Genomic DNA, 23,097 nt, shown 5'->3' on the forward strand with positions numbered 1-23,097 from the left:
ATGCAAATTACTGAACAGTATATTTGTCCCTATAGAATTTAGCTGATCTAAATGAAAAACATTTCTAGTCAATCAAGTAGCAACACAGAAATAATCTTGTCCTGTTGGAGGTGCCTTTATTTAACTCCATTGGGGTTTCTCACCTGGATTCTAAAGAGATTTCCCACATAACAGTAGGGACTGTTATTATTTCTGCCTAATTTCTATAGAAATACAAGTACCATGAACTGCTGTGACTGTGTGTATTCTCTGTGTGATGATAACAGCCTTTATGCTGCCTTGTTTGTCCAGTTCCTGGAACTATTCTCTATCTCAGAATGCAAAAAGTGCCAGTTCCTTGTGTGACTATTAGCTATCTAAAATAAAAAGTATTAAAAAAACTAGTCTCACACATCTATTCTTTGCAAAGAACAAATGCGCATAAATTTCCCTGTGCAGCTTCGATAATTTTAAAGAATTCATCCCAGTGGAAACTTTCTTTCCTGAAAAAATGCTTTGTAGTAAAGTGGAAGCCAAGCACGTGATAGATTTACGGCTATATTGGGAAAGAGACCGTGTCCTCCCGCAAGAGCGCAGGGACATGCCTTCCGCCCCGGCATCGCCGGGTCAGATACTGCGGTCTGGCACGCGGGGTTAAGCCTCCGCAGCGTGCCCGCTGCCGAGCGGCCGGCCGGGAGCGGAGCGGTTCAGGCTGTGCCGTGCCCCGCGGAGCTGGAGGGAGGGAGGAAGGAGCCGCGCGCCGGTCGCAGAAATGCCCCTTGGTGCACAGGAAGGGCACGCTGCAAATGCTTCCCTTGGCTCCAGCGGGATGCCCCAAGTCTTGGCACCCGCTTTTCGGGATGGGGATCGGGGATACTGGGCTGGACAGAAAAACAGGGCAACTTAAAAACCTCGTTGGGTTAGAAATACCACCTCACGCCTAGGGAAAAAGTCAGTTCTGTACTCGTTCRTTTTTATGAAGGATGTGACAACCCTGTTTAACTGAGACTTTCACTTATCCTGGTTTAGCTGTGTCCAAAGATAGGGAGATTGAACCTCAGAATATGTTTTTCGTACAACTTTGTACCTCTGGAGTAAATTCTCTTTTCATCTGTGAACAGAAAGTGTCCTTCAGATAGTAACCCTCAACTGGTAACTTTTCCAAAGCACATTAGAAGGAATATTCTTCACACATTAATAGGAATATAATATCTCTCTTTGCAGTCAGAAAGCTGCAATTTCTGGGCTTGAGGCTGTATAAAGAATTGCTACTGCTATGTGCTAAGCTTTGGGCCAGATAAGATGGCAAGATGGTGCAGTTTAAGAAGAGTTAAATTTGAATGATCCAGAGGAGTTTGAAATTTGGGATTTTCTTATGCTTCATTCTGCAGAAAGAAGGAACTAGAAAAAGATTTTTTTTTAATTTGCCTCTTTTTTCTTGGTTTTGTTTTTTAGTTTATTCTTCTTTGAAATTTTCTTTTGTAATGATTTCTTTCAGCCGTATGTATTTGCTATGTACTCCAAACTGGTGCAAATGATTATGCAATTTTGTAAATGCTTTCTTCGTTAATAAAACATTTGTTGTTTCTTTGTTATTGGACATTTTTGAGGTGAAGGAAATCAAGTGAACTCATGCATCTAAAATACCATTCCCAGTTTCCCCAGCTCTGAAGCCAAGGATAGAGTGATTTCTTGTTACATTGCTCACAAGCAGAATTATCTTTGAATAGGTTCTGATTACACCTCTCCTTCTGTTATGATTACGTCAGAAACTCAATGGACACTGATCCAATTGTTTTAACAAAAGAGAATATTTTAGAAAAAAAAGTAAAGCCGTGTTGGAGCATTACTGGTTTCCTGGCTTAGCTAATGTTTTAAGTGATTGTTTTAAAGTTCTTTACTCTTCTCTGGACTTGCAGTGATAGGTATTTTTACCTGCAGTACTTTGAAGTCCCATGGGACCAGTGTTTCTACTATTATTTGCATTGTCAATCATTGGCGGTGGCCTTGTCCGGGCTGCCGTGCAAACACCTGACAAAAGGATGTCCACTGACCTGAAGAGGCAAAAAGGCAGTTCACAGAGCTCCRGTGGTTTCGGTAATCCAATTGTCACTGGATTATCTTTCCTGAAGAGCCATGTTGATAGAGAAACAGCTGCGGAGAGGGATTGTGTGGTCCCTCTAGGTGCATGTCCTGAACACAGAGTAGAGCTGCGAAGCTGCACCAGCAGCGCGTCTCAAGTTGGTGTCCAGAGCCTTGCTTGGACCAGTTAGCAGCATTTTAGCCCTAAGGGATCTGTGAAGATCCAGAAGTTTGCACCTGTTTCCAGTCTGGCTGTGGAGGAGCAAAAGCAGCTACTCTGATATCCGTATAAACCTGGGATTTTCATCCTTGTAGGGACYTCTTCTCCTTGCTCATTTGCCTGAACTATATCACAAGACCCATCAGGACCCATCCATCTACAGCACATGTCTCCAATGTAGTGTCTCAGCCCTCACAGCCTGTACGGTCCCTCAGGAGCAGGACAGGGCTGTTCAAACATTTATCTGGGGGGGGACCAAGCATCTTCAACAGGAGGTTTGTGGTGGAGGGTGAAGTTGAACCTGGCTTTCCCAGTTCCTGACTTCTCAACCACTCTTCTTCCCTCCTGGAAGGGAGGAGGAGGAAAGCAAGCAGGATTTGTCTCTGTATGAAGTAGGGGCTCATAATATATTAGAAGTCTTAATGTCTTGCTCCTGTGAGCTGACAATATTAAATATTAAGTACAGTATGTGTCTGCAGCTATACCATGTTTTTGACTGGCTTAAGAACCCCAAGCCCTCAAAAAGCATAAAACTGATTTAAAATGAAATGTTATATGAAGACAGTTTGGGAGTTATGTTGGGAGTTATGTTTTTCTGATATTCAATTTATTAGGTTTTTTTTAAGCTTTTCTTTGAAAATGTGAGAGAGGGTTTTTTTTGAGAGAGAGAGGGAAAAAAAAAAAAAAAGCTGAGATTCTCCCCTAATTACAGAGCTTCAGAGTCTGTGACACCAAAGATCACCAGAATGACAGTGCGTTCCTGAGATTTGGCAGTGTTTCAGACCAAGAGAAGCCATGTGTTGAGGAGTCGGTTTGCTTGGTGTGATATCGGAGGCTAGTAATGGAGCTGTTACCCACACCCCTTTTTCCTCTTCTGGTAGTATAATTAAACAGTTAACACATTTCAGAAGTAATGGTATAATTAATGCAGTTAAGCAGGGCTTCTTTCACAAGCAAAGAGCCGGGTAAAGCAGCACTGCTGTTTCTGCGGTATCGGAAGTGTCCCTTTATTCTCACCTGCATCTTTCACAGGGTGTAAAGTTTTCAAAGTTGCTCAGAGCACTGTTTTCAAAAGCAGCACGGCAGCAGGCTGTGCCTGCTTGGGAAATCAGTGACTGCTCAGGCAAGAAAAATGGTGCGGAGGCAGTTCTGAAAATGCTGCCCCACGTCTGCCGCTTGGTTTCTCGCCCTGTTTTTATGCCGCTGACCCGATGTGTTCATTTAAACAGACCTCTCCCTCTGACGAGGCAAGCAAGAGGCAGCTTTTAATGCCCCACCGCCCGTCGGTGGACCACCCTGACGAGCCGTTTCAGAGGCAGAGGGCAGTGAGCGCTGTCAGCATCATCACCAGCGCCCTGGAAGGTAAGACACACGTCTTTGGGYTCCCCACCCAAAGCCAAAAGTGCGTGCTGATCGGCAGGGACAAAGTGACACGAATGACCCAAATATTAGACCTTCATTGTTTTGCAAGAATGCGTTACAGAGAGAAACTAAAGTCTGGGTTGCTGTGCACGCATTCACGTATCATCTCTCCGGAGCTGATACAAATCCTGACATAGGCAGGTAGCAGGTACGTGCAGAACTGCCTGGCTGTGGAGGATGAAAGACTTCTCCTTGCAAGCCAGCYAGTTTGGGGGGTGGCTGTTTGAATCCCTCCGTGATATCTAAGGATGCTTAAAGGACCCACTTGTCCATGTGAACATTTCTCAGCAGATTTGTCCGCTGCCCATTGCTCTCTAGGCTTCTCTGTGCAGGAGGTCTGAATTTCCCTTCCCTGTCTCAGCAGGAATTTTCCATTGGCCTTTTTACACATTTATTGACATTACGGCAGCACTTAGAGATCCTAAATGATATCAARACACCACTTTTCTAAGCCCTTTACATGCAGTATGAAAGAGTCTCTTACAGTCCCTAATGTCTCTTATATYGTAAATCAAAACTGAGAAAAACATCTGTCAAGCAGGCAGTGTGGAGCAAGGGAAATTCTGGATTCTCCTTCAGCCTTATTTTCTCTCTATTACTGATGAATAACAAAAGGCAAAGCAAGACTGAGTGATTTGTCTGGGAGATCTCTCGCATAAAGGGACCAGAACTAGCCCTTCTTCTTCCTCAGGTTTTTGCCATCCTCTGTGGTTATATTTAGCTGTATTGTGGCCAGACCAGATAAATATTTTTTTAAAAYRTAGAAAGATGTATTCTTAATAGGTAAATAATCACTTCAGCATTTGCCAGTGTTCCATATGATCTGCAAAGGTTTTATTTCCTTTCTCTGTTTTTTTCAGCAATTAGTTTTGTGACTGATTTGCTTCTTTTAATGTGTTAAGAATACTCCAGATGAGCTTCTGCTTACTTACTAAATGGTATTTTCTATTAGCTGTTAACCACAGAAATAACAAGAGGGTCAAGTCTAAGGTAGCTCGGAGGATATACATTTTTAACCTTAAATAGAAGAAGGATGTTGTTTAAATCCCTATAAAAGGTTTTCTAACACCAAAACTTTGATTAGTCATTGAAGTTAAACAGTTGTTCAAAACAAGAGGAATAGCAACTCAGAATAAAAAAAAAATCACAGGCTTTAGCTATAAGAACAGAGAATCTGAAACAGCAAGACTAAAATTGCTTCCCCTTGTAGTTGCTTAGTTTCCGTGCTCTAGACTCTCAGGAAGTTCTTGAGCAGAACCAGCTCGCTCAGGAGGTCTATGAGCACACAAGCTGACAGAGAGGACAGAGAAACAACTTGTGGCTGAGGAGGTTCAAACCACGTCTTTTAGCAGCAGCCTGTACTTGAATAGGCTTATTTTGACTGTGGAAGCTCTGGGAGAGTCACACATCTGATGTGTGTGCCCAACAATATCAAGCCAAAATCAATAATATGGGAATAAGCAGGGATGCCTAGAAAAGATTATTAGGAGTATGGACACAGACAGATGTGCTCTTATGGATCTGCCCGGGAAATTAGGTCCTTTGAGAAGTTACTGCCCCTAACTCTTTATTACTTTCAGGTGTGGGTTTCTGAAAAAATTCAGAATTAGAACTTTGCGTTGCAATGACTTTGGATATAGATGGTTCTCACTTCATTTTAAGTACTTAACTAGAAACCCTCTGTCTGAAGCCTGGAAATAGATAGTTATTTCCTGGGAGCAGTTCAGCTTCCCACAGATCTCAGAGCCCTGTAGGTGTTTGTGCAAAACCAGTACGTGCAGGACATCAGCCAATATTTTGAAAGTTTGCTAGAAGGCACCTGACACTGTAGTTGGGTTGTTCAATGAAGGCAAATGCCCCGAGAATGCACCCTGGCTTAGGAGAGGAGGCTGTTTATAAAGTGATTGTAATAACAGGCTTGGCTGAAGTTTTCCTGTTATCAACTCAGGTTCTAATTATATAGACTAAAACCTTTACACAGCATTCCATGCCCATAAAGGAATCAGAAAAGAAAAGCATTAAGCAATTCCGTTAATCATTATCATTCAGCCATTAACTGCCTTATTTTGCCTCCCCCCCCCCCCGCCATTTGATGCAAATTATACTTAGGAGGCCATTTCAGTTCTTTCGTCTTCAAATAAAACGAACAATGTGTAAAAGTTATATTTTAGGTAATATTTTAAAAGCACCTTTTAAAAGCACATTGGAGCTTTAGTGCCATTTTCAGAGTGAGTTATACACTCTCCTGGTTTTGTATCTGGGCCTTTCAAAAGAAATCAGGCACTTAATGCTTTTTTCGATTGGGACATTAAGAACAGAAACCCTATTGGTATCCAGTGATACTCTGGCTCCTAAGTGCTTAAATCAGCTCGAAATATTGAATTTAAGCTCTTTCATCTCTAAAATATTTTAAAAGGTTTTACTTAAGTTGCATCTAAAATGTGACCTGGAAAATGAACAAATATATTCCAAATGTAAGTTAAATGAAGATAATGTATTCTTCTTTTCCATTTGAACCTGACAAAATGGAAAAGAGAGTGCAAATCTGAGCCTGCATATAATATTAAACTTTACATATTTAGTGTACTTTTCTCTTTTTGCTTCTGAAACTTTTAAAAAGTTATAGCTTTCAGAATAGGCCAGTATCTGCTAAGTGCAAGGCAATTGGCAAAAAACCATTCGAGCTTCCAAAATGCATAATTTGCCAGCAGGTTAGGATAGAAATATTTGTGTCCTAAAAAAAGTTTAGGGTAATTCAGGGGACTTTCTCTATGCTATGAGTCGTTTTAAGTGTTCTCTTGTCATATAATTTGGTGTGAATTGACTGTTACTTTACTGTTTGTGACTTAGAGCTTGAGGAATCACACCAGAAATGCCCTCCATGCTGGAACCATTTTGCTGTTAAATTTCTCATTTGGGATTGCTGCCCGCTTTGGCTTTTAATCAAGAAATTTGTCAAGTTCGTGGTAATGGATCCATTTACTGACCTCACCATCACCCTTTGCATTGTGCTGAATACACTCTTCATGGCCTTGGAGCATTATAAGATGACAAAGGAGTTTGACCACATGCTTTATATAGGCAATTTGGTAAGTGAATTCAAACTTGAAATGCTATCTGATAGTTTATTTTCTGCTTTTTAAAGTCGTGGCTGAGGCCTTGGGAAAAACCCATTTTGATATGCTGTCAACAACGCTTTGCCTATGCCATGTCAAGCAATGGCATATAGTCAACTCTATCTGGGTATGAGGAGAAATGAATAAAGAACATGAAACCATTTTTATTAAACCAAAATATTCTAATGTTATTAGTAACCATTAAAGCCACATTTTTGGCCTCTTCCCAATAGGTTGCTAGTTCATACCAGTTTAAGGAAATGAGATGAGAGAAAGGTTAATGAGGTTTATTTGGGATTTCTTTTAAAGCAATAATCAGGAAACATTTCTCAGTGATTATTAACGATTTTTAAGTTAAAGAATCCTGTGGAAAAAAAGATCTTGGAGGGAGACAGAGTGGAGTTTGAGCGTATCTAGATGTATATGTTGGAAGGTGCCTGCAGTAACTGCTGGTGCATGGTCTGCTCTTCGCCCCTGTACATCCTGCTGTGCTCCAGCTGTGGCAGCTGTCCCTCTGCCTCGTCCAGCTGTGTGCCCTGGGATCCATGCAAGCATCGGGGGGCAAGGGGGCACGGAGCAAACCGCTAATGCTAAGAGGGGAAACTCCTGAAGTACAAGCTGCAGCAGGTAGAGAGAGAGCTTTAAGGTACGCAGAGATGGAGAACTACAGCCAAGCTGCAGGGATAGCAAGAAGGATTTTTCAGAGGGGTTTCTGTACAGTTTGTTAACCTGGGGGGCCACTAAAATTCTGCAGTTACTACAAAACTGGAGCCTTTTATGTAATTGTCTTTCACTGAGTTTATTTTGAAAGTTTGCTGTGTTTTACTGCTTTAAAACTCAGTTTTCACAGAATCACAGAATGGTTGAGGTTGGAAAGGACCTCTGGAGATCATCTAGTCCAACCCCCCTGCTCAAGCAGGGTCACCTAGAGCATGTTGTACAGGATCGCATCCAGGCGGGTTTTGAATATCTCCAGAAAAGGGGACTCCACAACCTCTCTGGGCAACCTGTTCCAGTGCTCTGTCACCCTCACAGTGAAAAAGTTTTTCCTCATGTTCAGATGGAAGTGTCTGTGTTTCAGTTTGTGCCCATTGCCTCGCGTCCTGTYGCTCGGCACCACTGAAAAGAGTCTGGTCCCATCCTCTCGACACCCTCCCTTYAGATACTTGTACACATTGATAAGATCTCCYCTCAGYCTTCTCTTCTCCAGGCTAAACAGGCCCAGCTCTCTCAGCCTTTCCTCATAAGAGAGATGYTCCAGTCCYCTAATCATCTTTGTRGCCCTTCGCTGGACTTGCTCCAGTAGTGCCACATCCCTCTTGTMCTGGGGAGCCCAGMACTGGACRCAGYACTCCAGATGKGGCCTCACCAGGGCTGAGTAGAGGGGGAGRATCACCTCCCTCSACCTGCTGGCAACACTCTTCCTGATGCAGCCCAGGATACCATTGGCCTTCTTGGCCACAAGGGCACATTGCTGCCTCATGCTTAACTTGGTGTCCACCAGCACTCCCAGGTCCTTCTCSGCAGAGCTGCYTTCCAGCAGGTCAACTCCCAACCTGTACTGGTGCATGGGGTTATTCCTCCCCAGGTGCAGCACCCTGCACTTGCCTTTGTTGAACTTCATGAGGTTCCTCTGCACCCACCTCTCCAGCCTGTCCAGGTCTCTCTGAATGGCAGCACAGCCCTCTGGTGTATCGGCCACTCCTCCCAGTTTTGTATYGTCGGCAAACTTGCTGAGGGTGCACTCTGTCCCTTCCAGGTCATTGATGAAGAAGTTGAACAGGGCTGGACCCAGTATTGACCCCTGGGGGACACTGCTAGCTACAGGCCTCCAACTAGACTCTGTGCCGCTGATCACAACCCTCTGAGCTCTGCCATTCAGCCAGTTCTCAATCCACCTCACTGTCCACTCATCTAACTCACACTTCCTGAGCTTGTCTATTAGGATGTCATGGGAGACAGTGTCAAAAGCCTTGCTGAAGTCAAGGTAGACAACATCCACTGCTCTCCCCGAATGTTTTAATATTTAGAATCTTCTTAATTTGGGGAGAGTTTGTACTGAAAAAGGTGCAGGTTGTCTGGCTATGGCATGACAGAATTTCCCCTAAAGTCTAGTGGTAAAAGCCAAGATATCCTATAGGATCATAAGAAACTCTGGAAAAACCTGGGAAAATGGGCCCTGTTAAGTCTGAATTTGAGAAGCTCACAAAGGCAATGTGAAAAGCCCTTTATTTCCACAAAAATGATGGCTGCATTCCCTCAAGGTGGAATTCACCTTGCCTAACTCTGGATATCTACAGTGTAGGAGTCTCTGTCTGAGCTAGTTGCCTTTGTCTCGCTTTAAAGTCAATGGAGAGTAATGGACAATTTTAAGGCACAATTAACCTGATGTTTTTAAGACATTTACTTTTGAATAAGGTGGATGTGCCCTGGAGGCCACTGACTGTAGTGACCATGTCTCCGTTGACTGTAACAGGAGCTGGCAGAGACTCTACAGATGTGGGCGTCTGCATTTAGTCAGACGAATGCTGCTCTGACAGGTTTAGGTGGGCAGTAGCAATAACCAGACTTCTCATACCAGTCCTAGCATATGCTGTGCATCAGGTACAGATTTGTTCTGCTCAGGGACTTGCTATTCTCAACTCTATTCTCAACTCAACTCTCTATTCACAACCACTCCAGCTGGTTGTGGTTCTTCTCCTAGGCTGTTGGACCAGTCACCAGCTTTTAGGCTGCTGCATCTTAAAAAATCTCTGTTACTTTGCTGAGCTCCCAACACATGCTCTTGCCTTTTGTGGAAAGCAGTAGATAAAAGTAGCTCAGAAAGCCACTTGACAGGACTGCCTCCAGCTCCCCTTTGCAGCAAACCCTTGTATGGGGTGGCTGCTCAACAATTTGTGGCCTCCTCAGATGACTTCAAAAAACCTCCTTCAGACTCCAGTATCCGTCAGAGCAGGYAGCAACGCCACAATTTCCCCCTCTGGCTAACCTGGATAATAAATGAGCCTGCTCCTTGCCCTTCTTTTGGCAGATCAGCTCCTCCCTTTGCCAGGCCACAGGCAGCGAAACTTTAGACCCTCTCAGCCTTCCTGCCAACACCGCTCCCGTAGACCTGCCTGGGCCAAGCTGGGCTGACCTGTGCACCGACACGGCTRAAGAAAATAGAGACAACGAGCGGGGAGGGGGAAGAAATTGCAAAGCAGTGTAATGTATCGTACTGAGAATTTCTCAGCGCTGCCTGGAGCTCTTTCGCCTGTTTGTGCTCAAGTGTAAAATAAACTAACAGGCTTTTTTTGTAGCAGGCTGCTGGCACCAGGCTCCCCTTCCCCTGGGATGGGTAGGTAGGAGGACAGACTGCCCTGGCTCTCCCTCGCCAGGTTGGCTCAACTCCTCCATAACTGGATTGCAAGCAGAGCAGGTCAGAGGCAGGTAATTCCATTTTGTGGAGGATTTTGCAAAGACATTTGTAATGAAAATGGACAATTTTGCAGTTCGCTGTGAAAGGGAAGGGAGTCCCAGTCGCAGGGCAGCTTGCCAGGTGGCCGCTTTCCCGAAGCCACAGACTACCGAAACCCTCCTCTGCCCCCACACTGGTTGTCTGTAGCCTTTCCCTTACATCTAACCTTCTTTGAGTGATTATAGGAGCATTAAATGGGGGAAAATATTAAAAGCACAGACCTTTGGCATTTTTCCCTCAAAATAAATGTTTTCATAAAAAATAAAAGAATGAAAGTGAAGTACGGACTGTGTTTCTCCGAGAGAGAGAGCAATTCTTCATCTAGCTGTCAGTCATTGGAGATCTGCTGCTCTGATTGTATCATCTACTTCATGCAATTATGCGGCACCTGCTACCTTCAAACTCCTTTAGTTCATCACTTACAGAAATCAACATTTTTGAATGTCATCATAAGACTTTATGAGAATATATACATCTTTGCATGTTTCCTCTGTCTATGCAATGCCAGTACTCAAAAGTAGGCAGACAGAGCCAGATTTTCCCAATTTTTRTCTTCCTTCAGAAACTGAGATGTCTTTATGTGATGTTAGAACTTAAATGGCTGCAATGGTAGTTAAAAGAGAATTTTTAAGATGAAATCCTCCAATCAGCAGTGGCATATTTAGGCATCAGCACCAGCCAGATGTTAACTTACTTATTTTCTTTACAGTCTTGATCATATTCAGTATCCAGACTCTTGTACAAGCACAACTGGCTGTGTACCAGGTGCCAATGAGTTCACAAGGGCAGTYTGGAATTCATAGCTTGTACACGTACAAAATTCCCTATGCCTTTAGGAAGGTTCAGCTATTTTGCTATCTTACTATGACATTTCCTTCTCAGAAGGCTATTGATTAAAATGATTTAGGTAAAGAAAGTGATCCTCCTGAGTCATTTCTCAGCAAGATGGTTGCATAATGCACACAGCGTGGTATCATCAGTTTTTAAGGCAGTCCCCCGGATACAATTTCACAGACATCCAGTTTTGTGTTGCTCGTTGTCCTAGGGGAAATTGCAGTGTTCTGGTGCGACTCATTGGTGTCTCTAACCTCAGTGACTCAGAAGTTGTTGGTCTGTTAGGGATGCAAGACAGGGCATTTTTCTGGGGTCTTGGGATGGGACTTTGACAGGGTGACAGTCCAAACTGTTGCAATCAAGTTGTTATTTTCCTAATGAGAAAAGTTTTTTACATAAAGAACTCTGTAAAATGGCTGCCTGGGAGAATTTATCCATCCACTCCTGAAGCATTATAGGGTAAAGTCAAACCCCCATCAGATGCAGGCCACGATCATTTATTTTTATCCTTTAGTATCTTAATTTTTTAATCTTAACTTTCCTTTCCACATCTTAATGGGTTCCAAGTCTTTGTTGCTGAGAGCTGATCAAGCTTGCTGGGATACGGAYGCAGATATTCAGTTTATGGGAAGGAAAGCATTTCTCCTTGGATGTACGTTACTGAGATATTAGCTCTGGATCTGACCCTTTCTGATCTACATGGTACATTGATATTGGCTGTTTCATGGAAAATCGTGTGTTTAGATATATAAGCGCAATAGACAATTTTTCAGCACACAAAGCTACATGCACCTTGTACTGGGACTTAGAATGAAAAAAAAAAACAGTATAAAAACAACTTGATGCCCACATTTTGCCATTTTAAGTCAACTATAGCCTCGTGTTGTGTGTTTAAATTGCTGTTTAGGGAGGGCATATAGAAGGACAAGATCTGATTCTCTTAGATGCTTTGCAGGAATGAGTTTAAACTGAGTTTGCTGTCAACAGCCTTCCTTTCTCCTCTCCCTCTGCCTCATAGGTAATATTTATATGTTGTTTTAAAGAAAAACATTCCAATTAAAAGTTTCACCATATGACATTTGAACTGGGTCATAAATAAGCAATGTGTTTTCAAGATGCTGTGAGGAGAAAATTGCTGTGACTATTCATAAAAAAAGACTAGGACTGAAATTAGAGTCTGTAATCGCCTTCACTGCCAGGAATAACCTAAAAATGATTGGAGGCTTGTGTTGCCCTGGTATTGATAAAAATAACAAAATAAAAGGGATAATGCAACAGGTACACTACAAACAAAATACCCCTTTAATGCTCCAACTCCATTCATTCAGGCTTCTCCACTGAAAGCAACAGATTTAACCTTTATAAAAGGCACCTTTACACTTTCATTTTTATCACCAAGACTATTCAGATGACAGAAGGAGATGGAAATGTACGTTCTAATAAAGAGCTTGAACCCAGGTGTCATCGCATGTTTACAGCAATATCAAGTATCATTGTGAAAAGACTTGACAAGCTTAGAGGTGTAATATTGACAAAGAATCAGCCATGAAAAATGAAGCATTTGCTTGTAAAATGTTCTTGGCTCTGTGCTACGTTCTCCTTTGCCTGCGGAAAGTCATCAAAAGAGGGAATGTGTTCAAAAAGTTGCTTTCACTTCCTATTTTCTTTCTGCAGGTCTTCACTGGGATTTTTACAGCAGAAATGATCTTCAAAGTAATTGCCCTTGACCCCTACTACTATTTTCAGCAGGGCTGGAATATTTTTGACAGCATAATTGTTATACTAAGCCTGATGGAACTGGGTTTATCCAGCATGGGAAACCTGTCCGTTTTGCGCTCCTTTCGATTGGTAATATTCGTATTCTGCCCTTATTTGTCTTCTCTTATTAAATATACATGCTGACATGTATACAACGCATTTTCTTAAAAATGCATCCACCGATAAAGAATTTAATTGCTGCAAACCAGCGAACAGTATGTGACACTAATTACAGACTGTGGGAYAAATGGAATTGTTCCAGATTTACATCAGGGTAAATGAGAACATAATTTGATTCCTTCTAGCTGTGCCAGGTACTTGTAGCACACTTAAGAYGTTTGAGTTCCAATTTGTAATGAAAATCTGCCATTTTGTACCTGTATACCTGTTAGCATAAAGTCAGCACATAATTGATGGCCCAAGAAATGCAAGATCTGGTAACGTGTTGTTTTAGAACTTGTTATTCCTAAACTATATTATAAACATGCCACCGTTCTTTTAAATGTTGTCAAAAGAAAATGTCTTTGAATTCTTCACAGAGTGACTTTTTTTTTCTAGAACCAATCAACATAACAGAGCATCTGTCTTTCACGGGAACTCCTTAGCTGTCAGCTCCTTTGTTATGCATGGGATAGTGGTATTCTATTAATGAGACACTGTCGACATATTGGAACAGAAAAGTAGTTTCCTTGCCAGCCTGACATTTGTGTTGCACTTCATGTACCAGGATGTCCATGCTAATCATTCTGGCCATGATATGGCTTCACAACTTGGAAAGACCAGGAAAATAAGCCCTTATGCTTACATTTAGTGGAAGCCTTTTTTTTTTCTTTCAAAAATTCTCTGTGCTGTGCGAAACTGCATATTTTTTACCCGATGCTGCTCGGGCCTGAGAGTCTCCTGTCAGTTTTTGAGCAATCCCTGTTCAATAGGATTGAAATTAAACCTTCAGTTGAAAACATAGCACAAGGACTAGGAACCATTTACATCCCTAAAATAGGTCTTAAGTGGGATGTGGGTTGTGCATAGACTGCATGATCCTCAACACAGAGGTGATTTTCACCCTGGGAGTCAACAGCTAATAGCATCTGGCTGAGGTTTGCACTAAAATGTGGAGGACTTGCTTCTCTCTTTGCAGAATCAAGCCCTAATCCCCTTCCCCCAGGTGCCTGTCAGGTTGTTTAATTTGAGGAAGAAAAGGAGCACAGAAGAAAATGTTAAAACCTGAGACCTCCTCTTCCATCCTCTACTCACCATGATATCAGGAAACAGCCTCCAAAGCACATCGGTCTAATAAGGCAGAGCACTGCTCTTGAAAACTTAATTCTCATCCAAGAAGAACAACTGATATTTTATTAATAGATGTAGTGGGGTTAACAGGAAGTACTGCTAAAATCACCTTGTACTGCACACTGTGGCATTTAACGTGTTTCATGTGTTTTAACCACWTTAATAATTCATYAGCTGAAACGTCTGTTGCGTCTGTGAACTGACACTGTTGTTTATGTTTTGTTCACAGCTGCGAGTCTTCAAATTGGCAAAGTCCTGGCCGACCTTAAATACGCTTATTAAAATCATTGGTAATTCAGTGGGTGCCCTAGGTAACCTCACTCTTGTGCTGGCAATCATCGTTTTTATTTTTGCGGTGGTGGGAATGCAGCTTTTCGGGAAAAGCTACATGGACAATGTCAAGGAGATAAGCAAAACTGGCAATTTACCACGTTGGCACATGAACGATTTCTTCCATTCATTCCTCATTATATTCCGAATTCTCTGCGGGGAGTGGATCGAGACCATGTGGGACTGCATGGAAGTAGCTGGGCAACCGCTGTGCCTTCTCGTCTTCTTGCTGGTCATGGTGATTGGAAACCTAGTGGTGAGTTGTCGAGGTGTTTTTTATCCCTTTTCTGGTGGGTGTAAGCCAATGTACCCTCTTTTTTTTTTTCCAGAAACTGCAAATCTCTCATTGTTCCATGTCTATAGTTTGCTGAACCACGTTTTCACCCAAGAAACTTGTTTATATCCCAAACACAAAATTGATAGTGTTGCATTACTAATTAGGCTTAACGCTTTTGCAGAAGGACAGATAATGCTTTAGTAGCAAAAAGACACATGATTTGGTTATAGTGATTTTATTTCTTAAGCCATTTGCAGGTCTTAAGTGATTCTACATTTTTTCGGGAGGGGAGTGAAGATCACCATATCAGGGGATATTTTTATTTTTGTCCATTTTTGGTGCAGAACATGTGATCCTTGCAGCTAACAGCATCTTTGCGTGGAGGTTTGAATGTGTTTCTCCTGCATGTTCTAGGAAGGTGCAGGTTATGTTTACAGTAAAGTCACTTGCTTGCTTGCCTTTTTAATAGAATATCCCATAAGCATGGCTTACATAAGCTCTGAACCTATTAAGGCTGAATTGTATTTCCCTGCTGACATCTTATGGAGCGCTTTGCTGGCTTGCAGTCGTTGTGGAAATGTTTGGCCCGTTCAGCTTACAGAGCATCTCTGACATTGTGGCTCTAATGGGCTTACTGTTTATGTAGTGAGTTGTTTAATAGTAGATCCTGCTATAAAAATGTTGGGGTTTGCTACCGATTGCTTTTAATGGTTGTTGCTCTTTTAAGTACCCAGTGCTCTGGTTCTCAGCTCCTGGGGTAGAAAAGTTAAAGAAAAAACTTACAGAAACACAGAGCAAAGGATTTTCATTTACATTAATTTAAACTTTATGATTAGATTTGCACTGAAAATATTGATTGGAAAAGCAAACTATATTTTATAGTTATTGGTTATATAAATGAAAAAAATAAACTATGATTACTCAGAGAGTGGCAAAATACTTTACTTTGTTTTTTCCCTAACTTCAGCTTTCTATAGATTTTTCTCAGAACTCTATGTGATCAGAATAATTAGGGTGCATAATTACTTTCTGGGAGTTTGGTCTGACATTCAGAAATTTGATCTTCTCCCCTACTGTTAAACAATGGATGCTATGTATGATAATGAAACCTGAAAATAATACCTGAGAAATATCAGAGAAAATGTTAACATTTGACRTATTAACGGATTATTGATAGAATTGAGATTGCAACATCTGTTTCCCTTAGATATTAACAGTCATCAGTGTGCATAAGGATTGGTAAATATAAAATCTGATTCAGAGGAGATTGCACTAACCTTATCTACATATATTTAGATTTCACTGCTCAGCAAAGACCATTCCAGATGTAAAAAGAGATATTGAGAAACTCTGTCAGTATGGATAATTCTGAATTTACTGATCAGCTGAAAGAAAAAATACTAGCTTTATCATTTTCATCCAACAGTTTGATAAGCATGCGGTAATCACTGTTAAACAGGAGTGATAATTTTATGTGGTTCACTCAGAAGCACAGAGGAAAAAGGGAAAATGATTCATAAATGTGATAGTACTAGGCAAATGGAGAAAGAACAAATCCTGAATCATGAGACTCAACTGATGTCAACCACATTATGTGCAGATTTCATGATCTTAATTAGCAGGTAGAGAGAAGGTCCTCTTCTCCCTCTGACATCAGCAACAAAATTCTTGTTTTCTTTCGTGAGGGTGGATTGACTTCACAAACTCTCCATTCTCTAAACAGCATCAGACACAAAAAGTTCAGGTGGCCAAAAAGAATGATGAACTTTCCAAAAGGAGAAGACTGAAGCACTGTCTGTCTTATCTTTTATGTGTAGCTTGCTTTCTCAGCAAAGTTTCTCTTTTAACTTCCTGAGTTCCTTGTTCCTCATCTGAGTTTCAAGAGTCAGTTCTGAAAAGAAAGGTTCTGAAAAGAAAGTTTCTGAAAAGAAAATATTATCCTGAGAGTGTATCCCATTTGGACTGAAAACTCTGTTTTAGTCTCTGAAGGCATGGAGGGAATCCTATAGCATTTTTCCCTGTGTAGCAGATCTGCACACTCATCTAGATTAAATATTTTTCTTCTGTCAAATAAGCCAGTATTTATGGTAACATCTGAGGTCACTTTCCTCACTGGAAAACTAAGTATCCCACAGCAGACCCACTTAGTAAATACTCTAAGTTGATTTTTTGCATCTGTAGTGTCGGCAGACTCCTGTGGGAAGAAGCAACTCATTTACAAATGTCATGATTTTGTGATGCATTTAGTGATTTGGTTTGCCGGTCTTATCGAGCCTCACTAACGTAAATTCAAAGGAAAGGTGAAAGAAAGCATGGGAAATTAATAAGTGCCCTGGGAAACTTCATGTTACAGARCAGTCAAGCAGTTGAAAGGAAGTTCAGTAATTCTTAAATTTTTGGTTTGTATTCGTATTTCCCAAAAGTGCCTTGGACCTCTGCAGTGCCACATGAAACTATGTTATTACTGGTCAGCTGATACTTGAGTCGTCTTCAAAGAACTAATAGCATAGCTACAAAATTATGTGCTGTGCAACTGCCTTTTGCCCAATAACATTGTGCCACTGCCATCAGATGACTTTTTTTTGTGTCATTGAAGCCACTTTGGAAGGCAAAGTTAAACCAGAGGAATAATAAAGTATTTTCTCCACCATTTACAAGAAATAGCTGCTGAAATCACTAACCGATAATTATGTTTACTGTGAAGTTTTGTAAAGGAGTTAACRTATTTCCTATGTACATTTACGCTGTTGAGGTTAATAAGGAAAATTACTGAGACAGGAATTATTAAAAAGATGTAGGAGAATCTGGGCAACAAGGCACTGCCTGGTGCCCCTGCTCTGTTGGGTCAGCCGATGCAGCAGACCTGGGTGTGATACCACCCACTTCTCAGGACCCAGTTGCGTGTAATGGTCTAGGGACTGTTACGGCACTAACGATGTGCATGAATAAAACTGACAGTTCAATCACACACGGAACAACCTTCCAACCTCTTTGTGTGCGCATGACGTACACTGACCAAACAGGAATTCAGCTTTAAAGCCATCCTTTTATTCTGCCCCCTGCCACCTGGATAAAGCCYGTTTTCTGCCCACTTCTGGAACACCACCAAGTGAAGGGCAAGGCCACRCAGGGCAGAAATTCACTCGCCATCTCTGCTTGTGCTCCGAGCTGGCTGCACATGACACAGTCAGCATCCGAAAAATACCTCACGGTGTTAGCCCAAGCAGAGCAGTGCAGAGCCTTAGTGCATTGACTCGCTCTCAGTGCTGAGTCCTGGACTGCTGYGGTGCACCTCTGCCTGGCTCAGCATGTGGGCACGGGGGACAACCTTCCTTGAGGCTGCAGTGAGAGCTGGCTTCCTGTGACACATCTGCAGGGTTTTCCTAGGGCCTTCATGGGACTCTCTAGAGTGCCCCTGATGAAGAGAAGTCACTGTAGCACAGTTCCAGAATATAAGCATTTAGTGTGCTAGCACAAAAATAAAGATACGTGAGAATGTAGCTGGCCATGTTCCCATCTCCAGAAGCATCTGGGAATTACGTGAGCTGCAGATTTCGTGGCCARCTCTTGAGGAAGAAAAGGTTTGGGGGATCTATCTAGTGGTATTGAAGCTGGTCCTACTCTGAGCAGGGGGTTGGGCCAATGTCTGACAGAGGTCCCTTCCAACCATTATCACTCAATGATGCTGTAGTGGAGAGGACAGTYAAAGGAGCTGTAAAATCAGTTCACACCATGCATTTCAGGGGTCAACATAGTATCGTCTCTGCCAAGTTCATCTAAATGCTTTTGTTCTGAAATACTAAATCAAGCAAATTTCCTGATTAAGCAGTTTCTGACTGATTGATTTGTGGTTTAGGTGCCCATACTTGATCCTTTACATTTCTGTGGATTCTCTAGATAGCTCTTTACTCACTCCAGCTGAAGTCTGAAGGAGCGTACACTAATGCATATTTGAGAAGTTGCCTGAGAAGGCAGCTTAAGGCAAAGTAGGGACTGACTGAATTTACCTCACCTTATTTTGTTGAGAATGGTACCTAATGATGGGAGACTGGCATAGGTACTGAAAGGATAGAAAACTGTRTGCCTTGAGTCTGGTGCTCCACCTTCACTAGTAGGAAATGATAGGAAAACATCTTGAAAGAAAGGGTAAGTAAAGAKGTGGGCCTAAACAGCTAATGGGATAAAATGCTACGTAGGTTTACCAGTAAAATGACAGATTCACTATCTCTGAAAGGAAAAATGCTATTTTATTGAAGGGGAATGTTCATCAAAGCATATGAGGCARAAAGATCACAGGGCCAAACAGCATGAGTAAAATCCGCCAATTTCCTGAAGTCAAAGGCTCACAAGCAGGAGGTGCAACTGGCTCCAAACCCAGCTTTGATGCCTCTGCAGAAATGATTAAGTATGTAATTACAGGTATAACCAAGCGTGTATTTACAGATTGATTGGCTTGCCAGGAGATGTCTTTATTGCTTTGAGCACAAGTTCCTCATTGGATATACTTGCGAGTGTGACTTCCAGGTATTCCCACCTGATCAGCTGAGGTGGATAACAGTAAGAWCAATGCATGGACCTAGATAAAGGGAGGAAAACTATGACAGGGCTGAAAGGTGAAACATAAGGCTGCAGRTGCTCTTTTAGGATCARTGCTGGGCATTTTTTGTCCTCTGTTCATGGAAATACTGTTGTCTCAGAAAAGTATTAATGACATTTTCTGAGAACGCAGAGGTAGAAAGCATCACCARTTTCCAGGGTATCCTATAAGAAGAACTGCATAACTGTTATCATTGAATCAATAGACATGYGTGAAATTAAGAAATACAAAGTGTAAGGTCATKCACTCWGCCCTGTTTAAGAATTTATGTTACAATCAAGTAGCTTATCAACAGAAAATGCTTGAGAGAATGATAAAAGTATACATATCAGTCACTGTGGATGTCTACATCTGAGATAACTGCATGGAGCTTTTACAGTCAGATCCGGTCAATGTACTCCATGAAGTAATAAAATATCTTACCCCAAAAGACATCTATAGAAATAGACCCTAAAAGTACCTATTTCTGTCTCTGAAGTCTTGGGAGACTGACTCAGCTGCAGACATCTACATGGATGTACCACTGTGGTTGACTGGGCCAGCAACGTGTTGCAGCCATGAAAAAGGTAAATGAAATTCTAGTATGTATCAGGCAAGATAATTRCAGAGGAGAAAGGAAAACATCAGTGCTTCTGAGCAGGGATCTGCAATATGGTATATATAATGTACTCCATTGACTGATGCTCAAGAATGATTAAGTCAAACTGGAAAAAGTGCRGAGAAGAACATGAAGTTGATCAGGGTAATGCAGATCTAGACAGGGAGGAGGACAATTTAATTTCCAGGACAGCACTCACCCCAAACCAAAGGAGTATARATCACCCATAGGTGATTTAGGCTGTGATTGCAAAGGAGGCTTATGACTCTCAGTGCAGTGAGGTCGTTCAGGAGAACAGGTTTCGTGACCCAAGAGGACTTTCCAGTCCTATTTTCCCATGAGTACCTGGCAGCAAAGCTGTTCAGTATGGTTTAGATGAGATTTTAACTGGTCTGCTTTAGTTAAACCTGATGGTTTGTCCTAGAAAGAGGAGAAGGGCAAGATGGATGAAGGGCCAGTGAGCATGGATCCTGGCCTGACAGATGTGCAAGAGATGTTTGGAATGAGGAGGATTGTTTGAGTGGGGAAGAGATGTGACTACAGGTATATGTCAAGTTCAGTCTGTGACAAGAAATTCATGGGAATTTCTTACCCAGAATCATGCTCCTAAGTGATAGCCCTAAGTGACGCAAGGAGTCATTGGATCCCATGTAGCTAATACTTAGTAATTATGRCTGTAATCATATAGTTACACAAAGTCAATCTGTGTGTGCCTGCAAGTTTGTGTATACTCAGATTAATAGTTTTCTTTCCCTCCCTGTTTGTCTTTTTCAGCACTAAACAACAAAGTAAAGGCACGTGATAAATATTTAACTCTGCTAGCTTTGTTTGCTAATATTGCCTTTAGTTTTGTGTTTGCAGTCAAGGGAATCGATTAACAAAAATTTCRGATAATAGGTAACTGTGATTTATTGTGCATAGATGTGTGATATAGATCTGCTTTTTGGATTATATGGTCTTTAGCATGGGAACTTTGTTTCTATATAAAACCATTTCCTAAAGTCAGCTACTCAATATTACTGCTTTAGTACCTTTGGTCTCTATTCGAGGAACGTAAGAGGGAGCAGATGTGGCCACTGCTTCGGCGTATTGGTAGCCCATGCTGCAGGATCATTCAGTGGGCCAAATGTACAGATGTGTTTACTCCAATAAAGTCTACGTCACAGCTTGCAAAAGTGTTGGAAATCCCCAGCTGATGCAAGCAAGCTGTGCTTCAGATCTCTAATGACTGCTTTTGGGACACYCACAGGCAACTGGGGTATCTGAGGAAGGCAGTCCACAGCAAGATGTGTTCATTTTCCCAGCCTATGAGAGATATCACACATAGGCTACATTTATACTAACTAATTAACRGCTTCAAGGAGTGGTTCTCCGTGCTGGAAATCAATTGCAGATACGGTGAAACATTAAAAAGTCCTGGCATTGTGTTTKAACGGGGCAGTGACCCCCAAAAAACTCCCCACCTGGGTTCAGGGAGTATCACAGGCCGGGGACTATCCAGGTTGGGAGCATGTGGTCAGCATGGGGTATCAGAAGGTTTAATAGTATGGAGCAAGATGATCTCTTTCATTTGTCCTCACTGCCAGAAAATGTTCCTGGACACATTTAATTTATTAGTGTAGGACTAACCACAAAGTCCTGTCTCACCGAATGCTGATACATCTCCGTCACTGCAGATTTCTCAGTATATCAGAGCCAGGCCTGAGAGAGGTTTATAGTAATGTGGCAGATTTTCTCTTTGTTTAAGTGAAATGCATATGGAGAACTATCACTATCCCTTGTCGTAAAATCACAGGTAATAGCAAAATAGCTAGGCATGGAACAGGCCTAGGTAGAAGTGGATTACAATTTTACATTTCAAGAGCTCAGACAACAAAAGTGTATTAGAATGGTCAAAGATAGTCTTCAGATGAGACTGGCATTTCTGCCTGAAGTGAAGGGACTGTCACTGAGTGAAGSTACATCAAGACTCTGGCCTTTTTAGAAGATATGAAGTATTACGCAAGGGTTTCAAGACCCTGAAATTTTTTACAGGATGATTAAGAGTTGCTTTATCCCAAAGGAATGAGGACTCATTCATTAAAATTTCTTGTCACAAGAAGTGAATGAAAATGKAACACTGATGACGTGATGGATAGTATATATCCCATGATCTCCCTRTATTCTTTTCAAATATGTATAAATCTAGAATTACTGAGACCCCGTTTTCACGGTTTTTACTGTATACCTAGAGAAATGTACAACTCAAAAGTTGCAGCCAGACTTGCTGCCCTGAATCAGTAATTATTTTTGCYTTTAATGACAAACATGTTCTTTTTCAAGGGGGCCACTAAAGAGTTCCACTCTGTGAATAAAGGTTAATATCCTTGGAGGGGAATGTAGCATTTATATTGCAGTTCTTATTCACAGATCTGATGTGTAATATAAACGAAAGGTGAGACCTGGAATTTTTTTAAATTGTGTGCCTTCTAATCACAAATACTAGGTTAGATCTGATTGCTGGAAACCGAACGGGTTTAGGGAGTATGGGGGAGGAGGTGTTACAAGCACAAGCCGCAACATTTCAGTCTTTGTTTTTTCTTTTAATTTTCAAACCACAGGAGTGGTCTGCAGCTTCAAGCTTTGTATATTGTAGCATTACCACCGAGCAGGTATTCTCATTTAGGCAAGCGTGAGTTGTGGCCCACTAGTTCTGCTTCTTACAAAAATGGAAGAAAGAGGGGCTAAGATACAACTGCAGAAAGAGCTGGGGAAGAGCAGTGTTTCGCAGGGAAATTTGCATCCACCGGAGGTTCAAAGGGAAGTTCACATTGCTCGGATTTGTCGGAAGTCCTGCAAYGGTGTTCCCTTCCCTCTCCTCTCTCCGCTCCCTTGTGTTTGTGTCCTGGATGCAGTTGTTCACCTTATCTGGTCTTTCAGCAGCGCCCGACATTCTGGAAATGTGCATTTGGATTTCAGTTGCATCAGCCAAGAAGGCCACTAGACAAACAAGCGAGAATAGGTATGTCCATAACAGTCATCGTCAGGACCCGCAAAATCTGCAAAGCAGCAAGCGGAGTGCGTGCGGGGCAATGAGGAGGAGGGGGAGTCGCTGGAAAGCTGCAGAAGCCGTGACAAGAGCTGGGGGAATACTAGCG

The 23,097-nt window shown here is 41.9% G+C and overlaps 1 protein-coding gene across 3 annotated transcripts in view; it reads left to right on the forward strand.

The window, feature by feature from the left end:
- The window catches only part of LOC112978264 (sodium channel protein type 5 subunit alpha-like), a 173,054-nt gene that overhangs the window by 68,186 nt on the left and 81,771 nt on the right, over window positions 1-23,097 (forward strand). For all 3 annotated transcript variants that reach the window (XM_026091567.1, XM_026091569.1, XM_026091570.1), the window contains exons 12-15: window positions 3,511-3,643; window positions 6,554-6,792; window positions 12,785-12,958; window positions 14,388-14,744. In XM_026091567.1, the coding sequence (XP_025947352.1) occupies window positions 3,511-3,643; window positions 6,554-6,792; window positions 12,785-12,958; window positions 14,388-14,744 (903 nt within the window). The remainder of the gene's footprint in view (window positions 1-3,510; window positions 3,644-6,553; window positions 6,793-12,784; window positions 12,959-14,387; window positions 14,745-23,097) is intronic.

This window comes from Apteryx rowi, unplaced genomic scaffold (genome assembly GCF_003343035.1).
Source record: "Apteryx rowi isolate R43461 unplaced genomic scaffold, aptRow1 scaffold_91, whole genome shotgun sequence".
Lineage (NCBI taxonomy): Eukaryota > Metazoa > Chordata > Aves > Apterygiformes > Apterygidae > Apteryx > Apteryx rowi.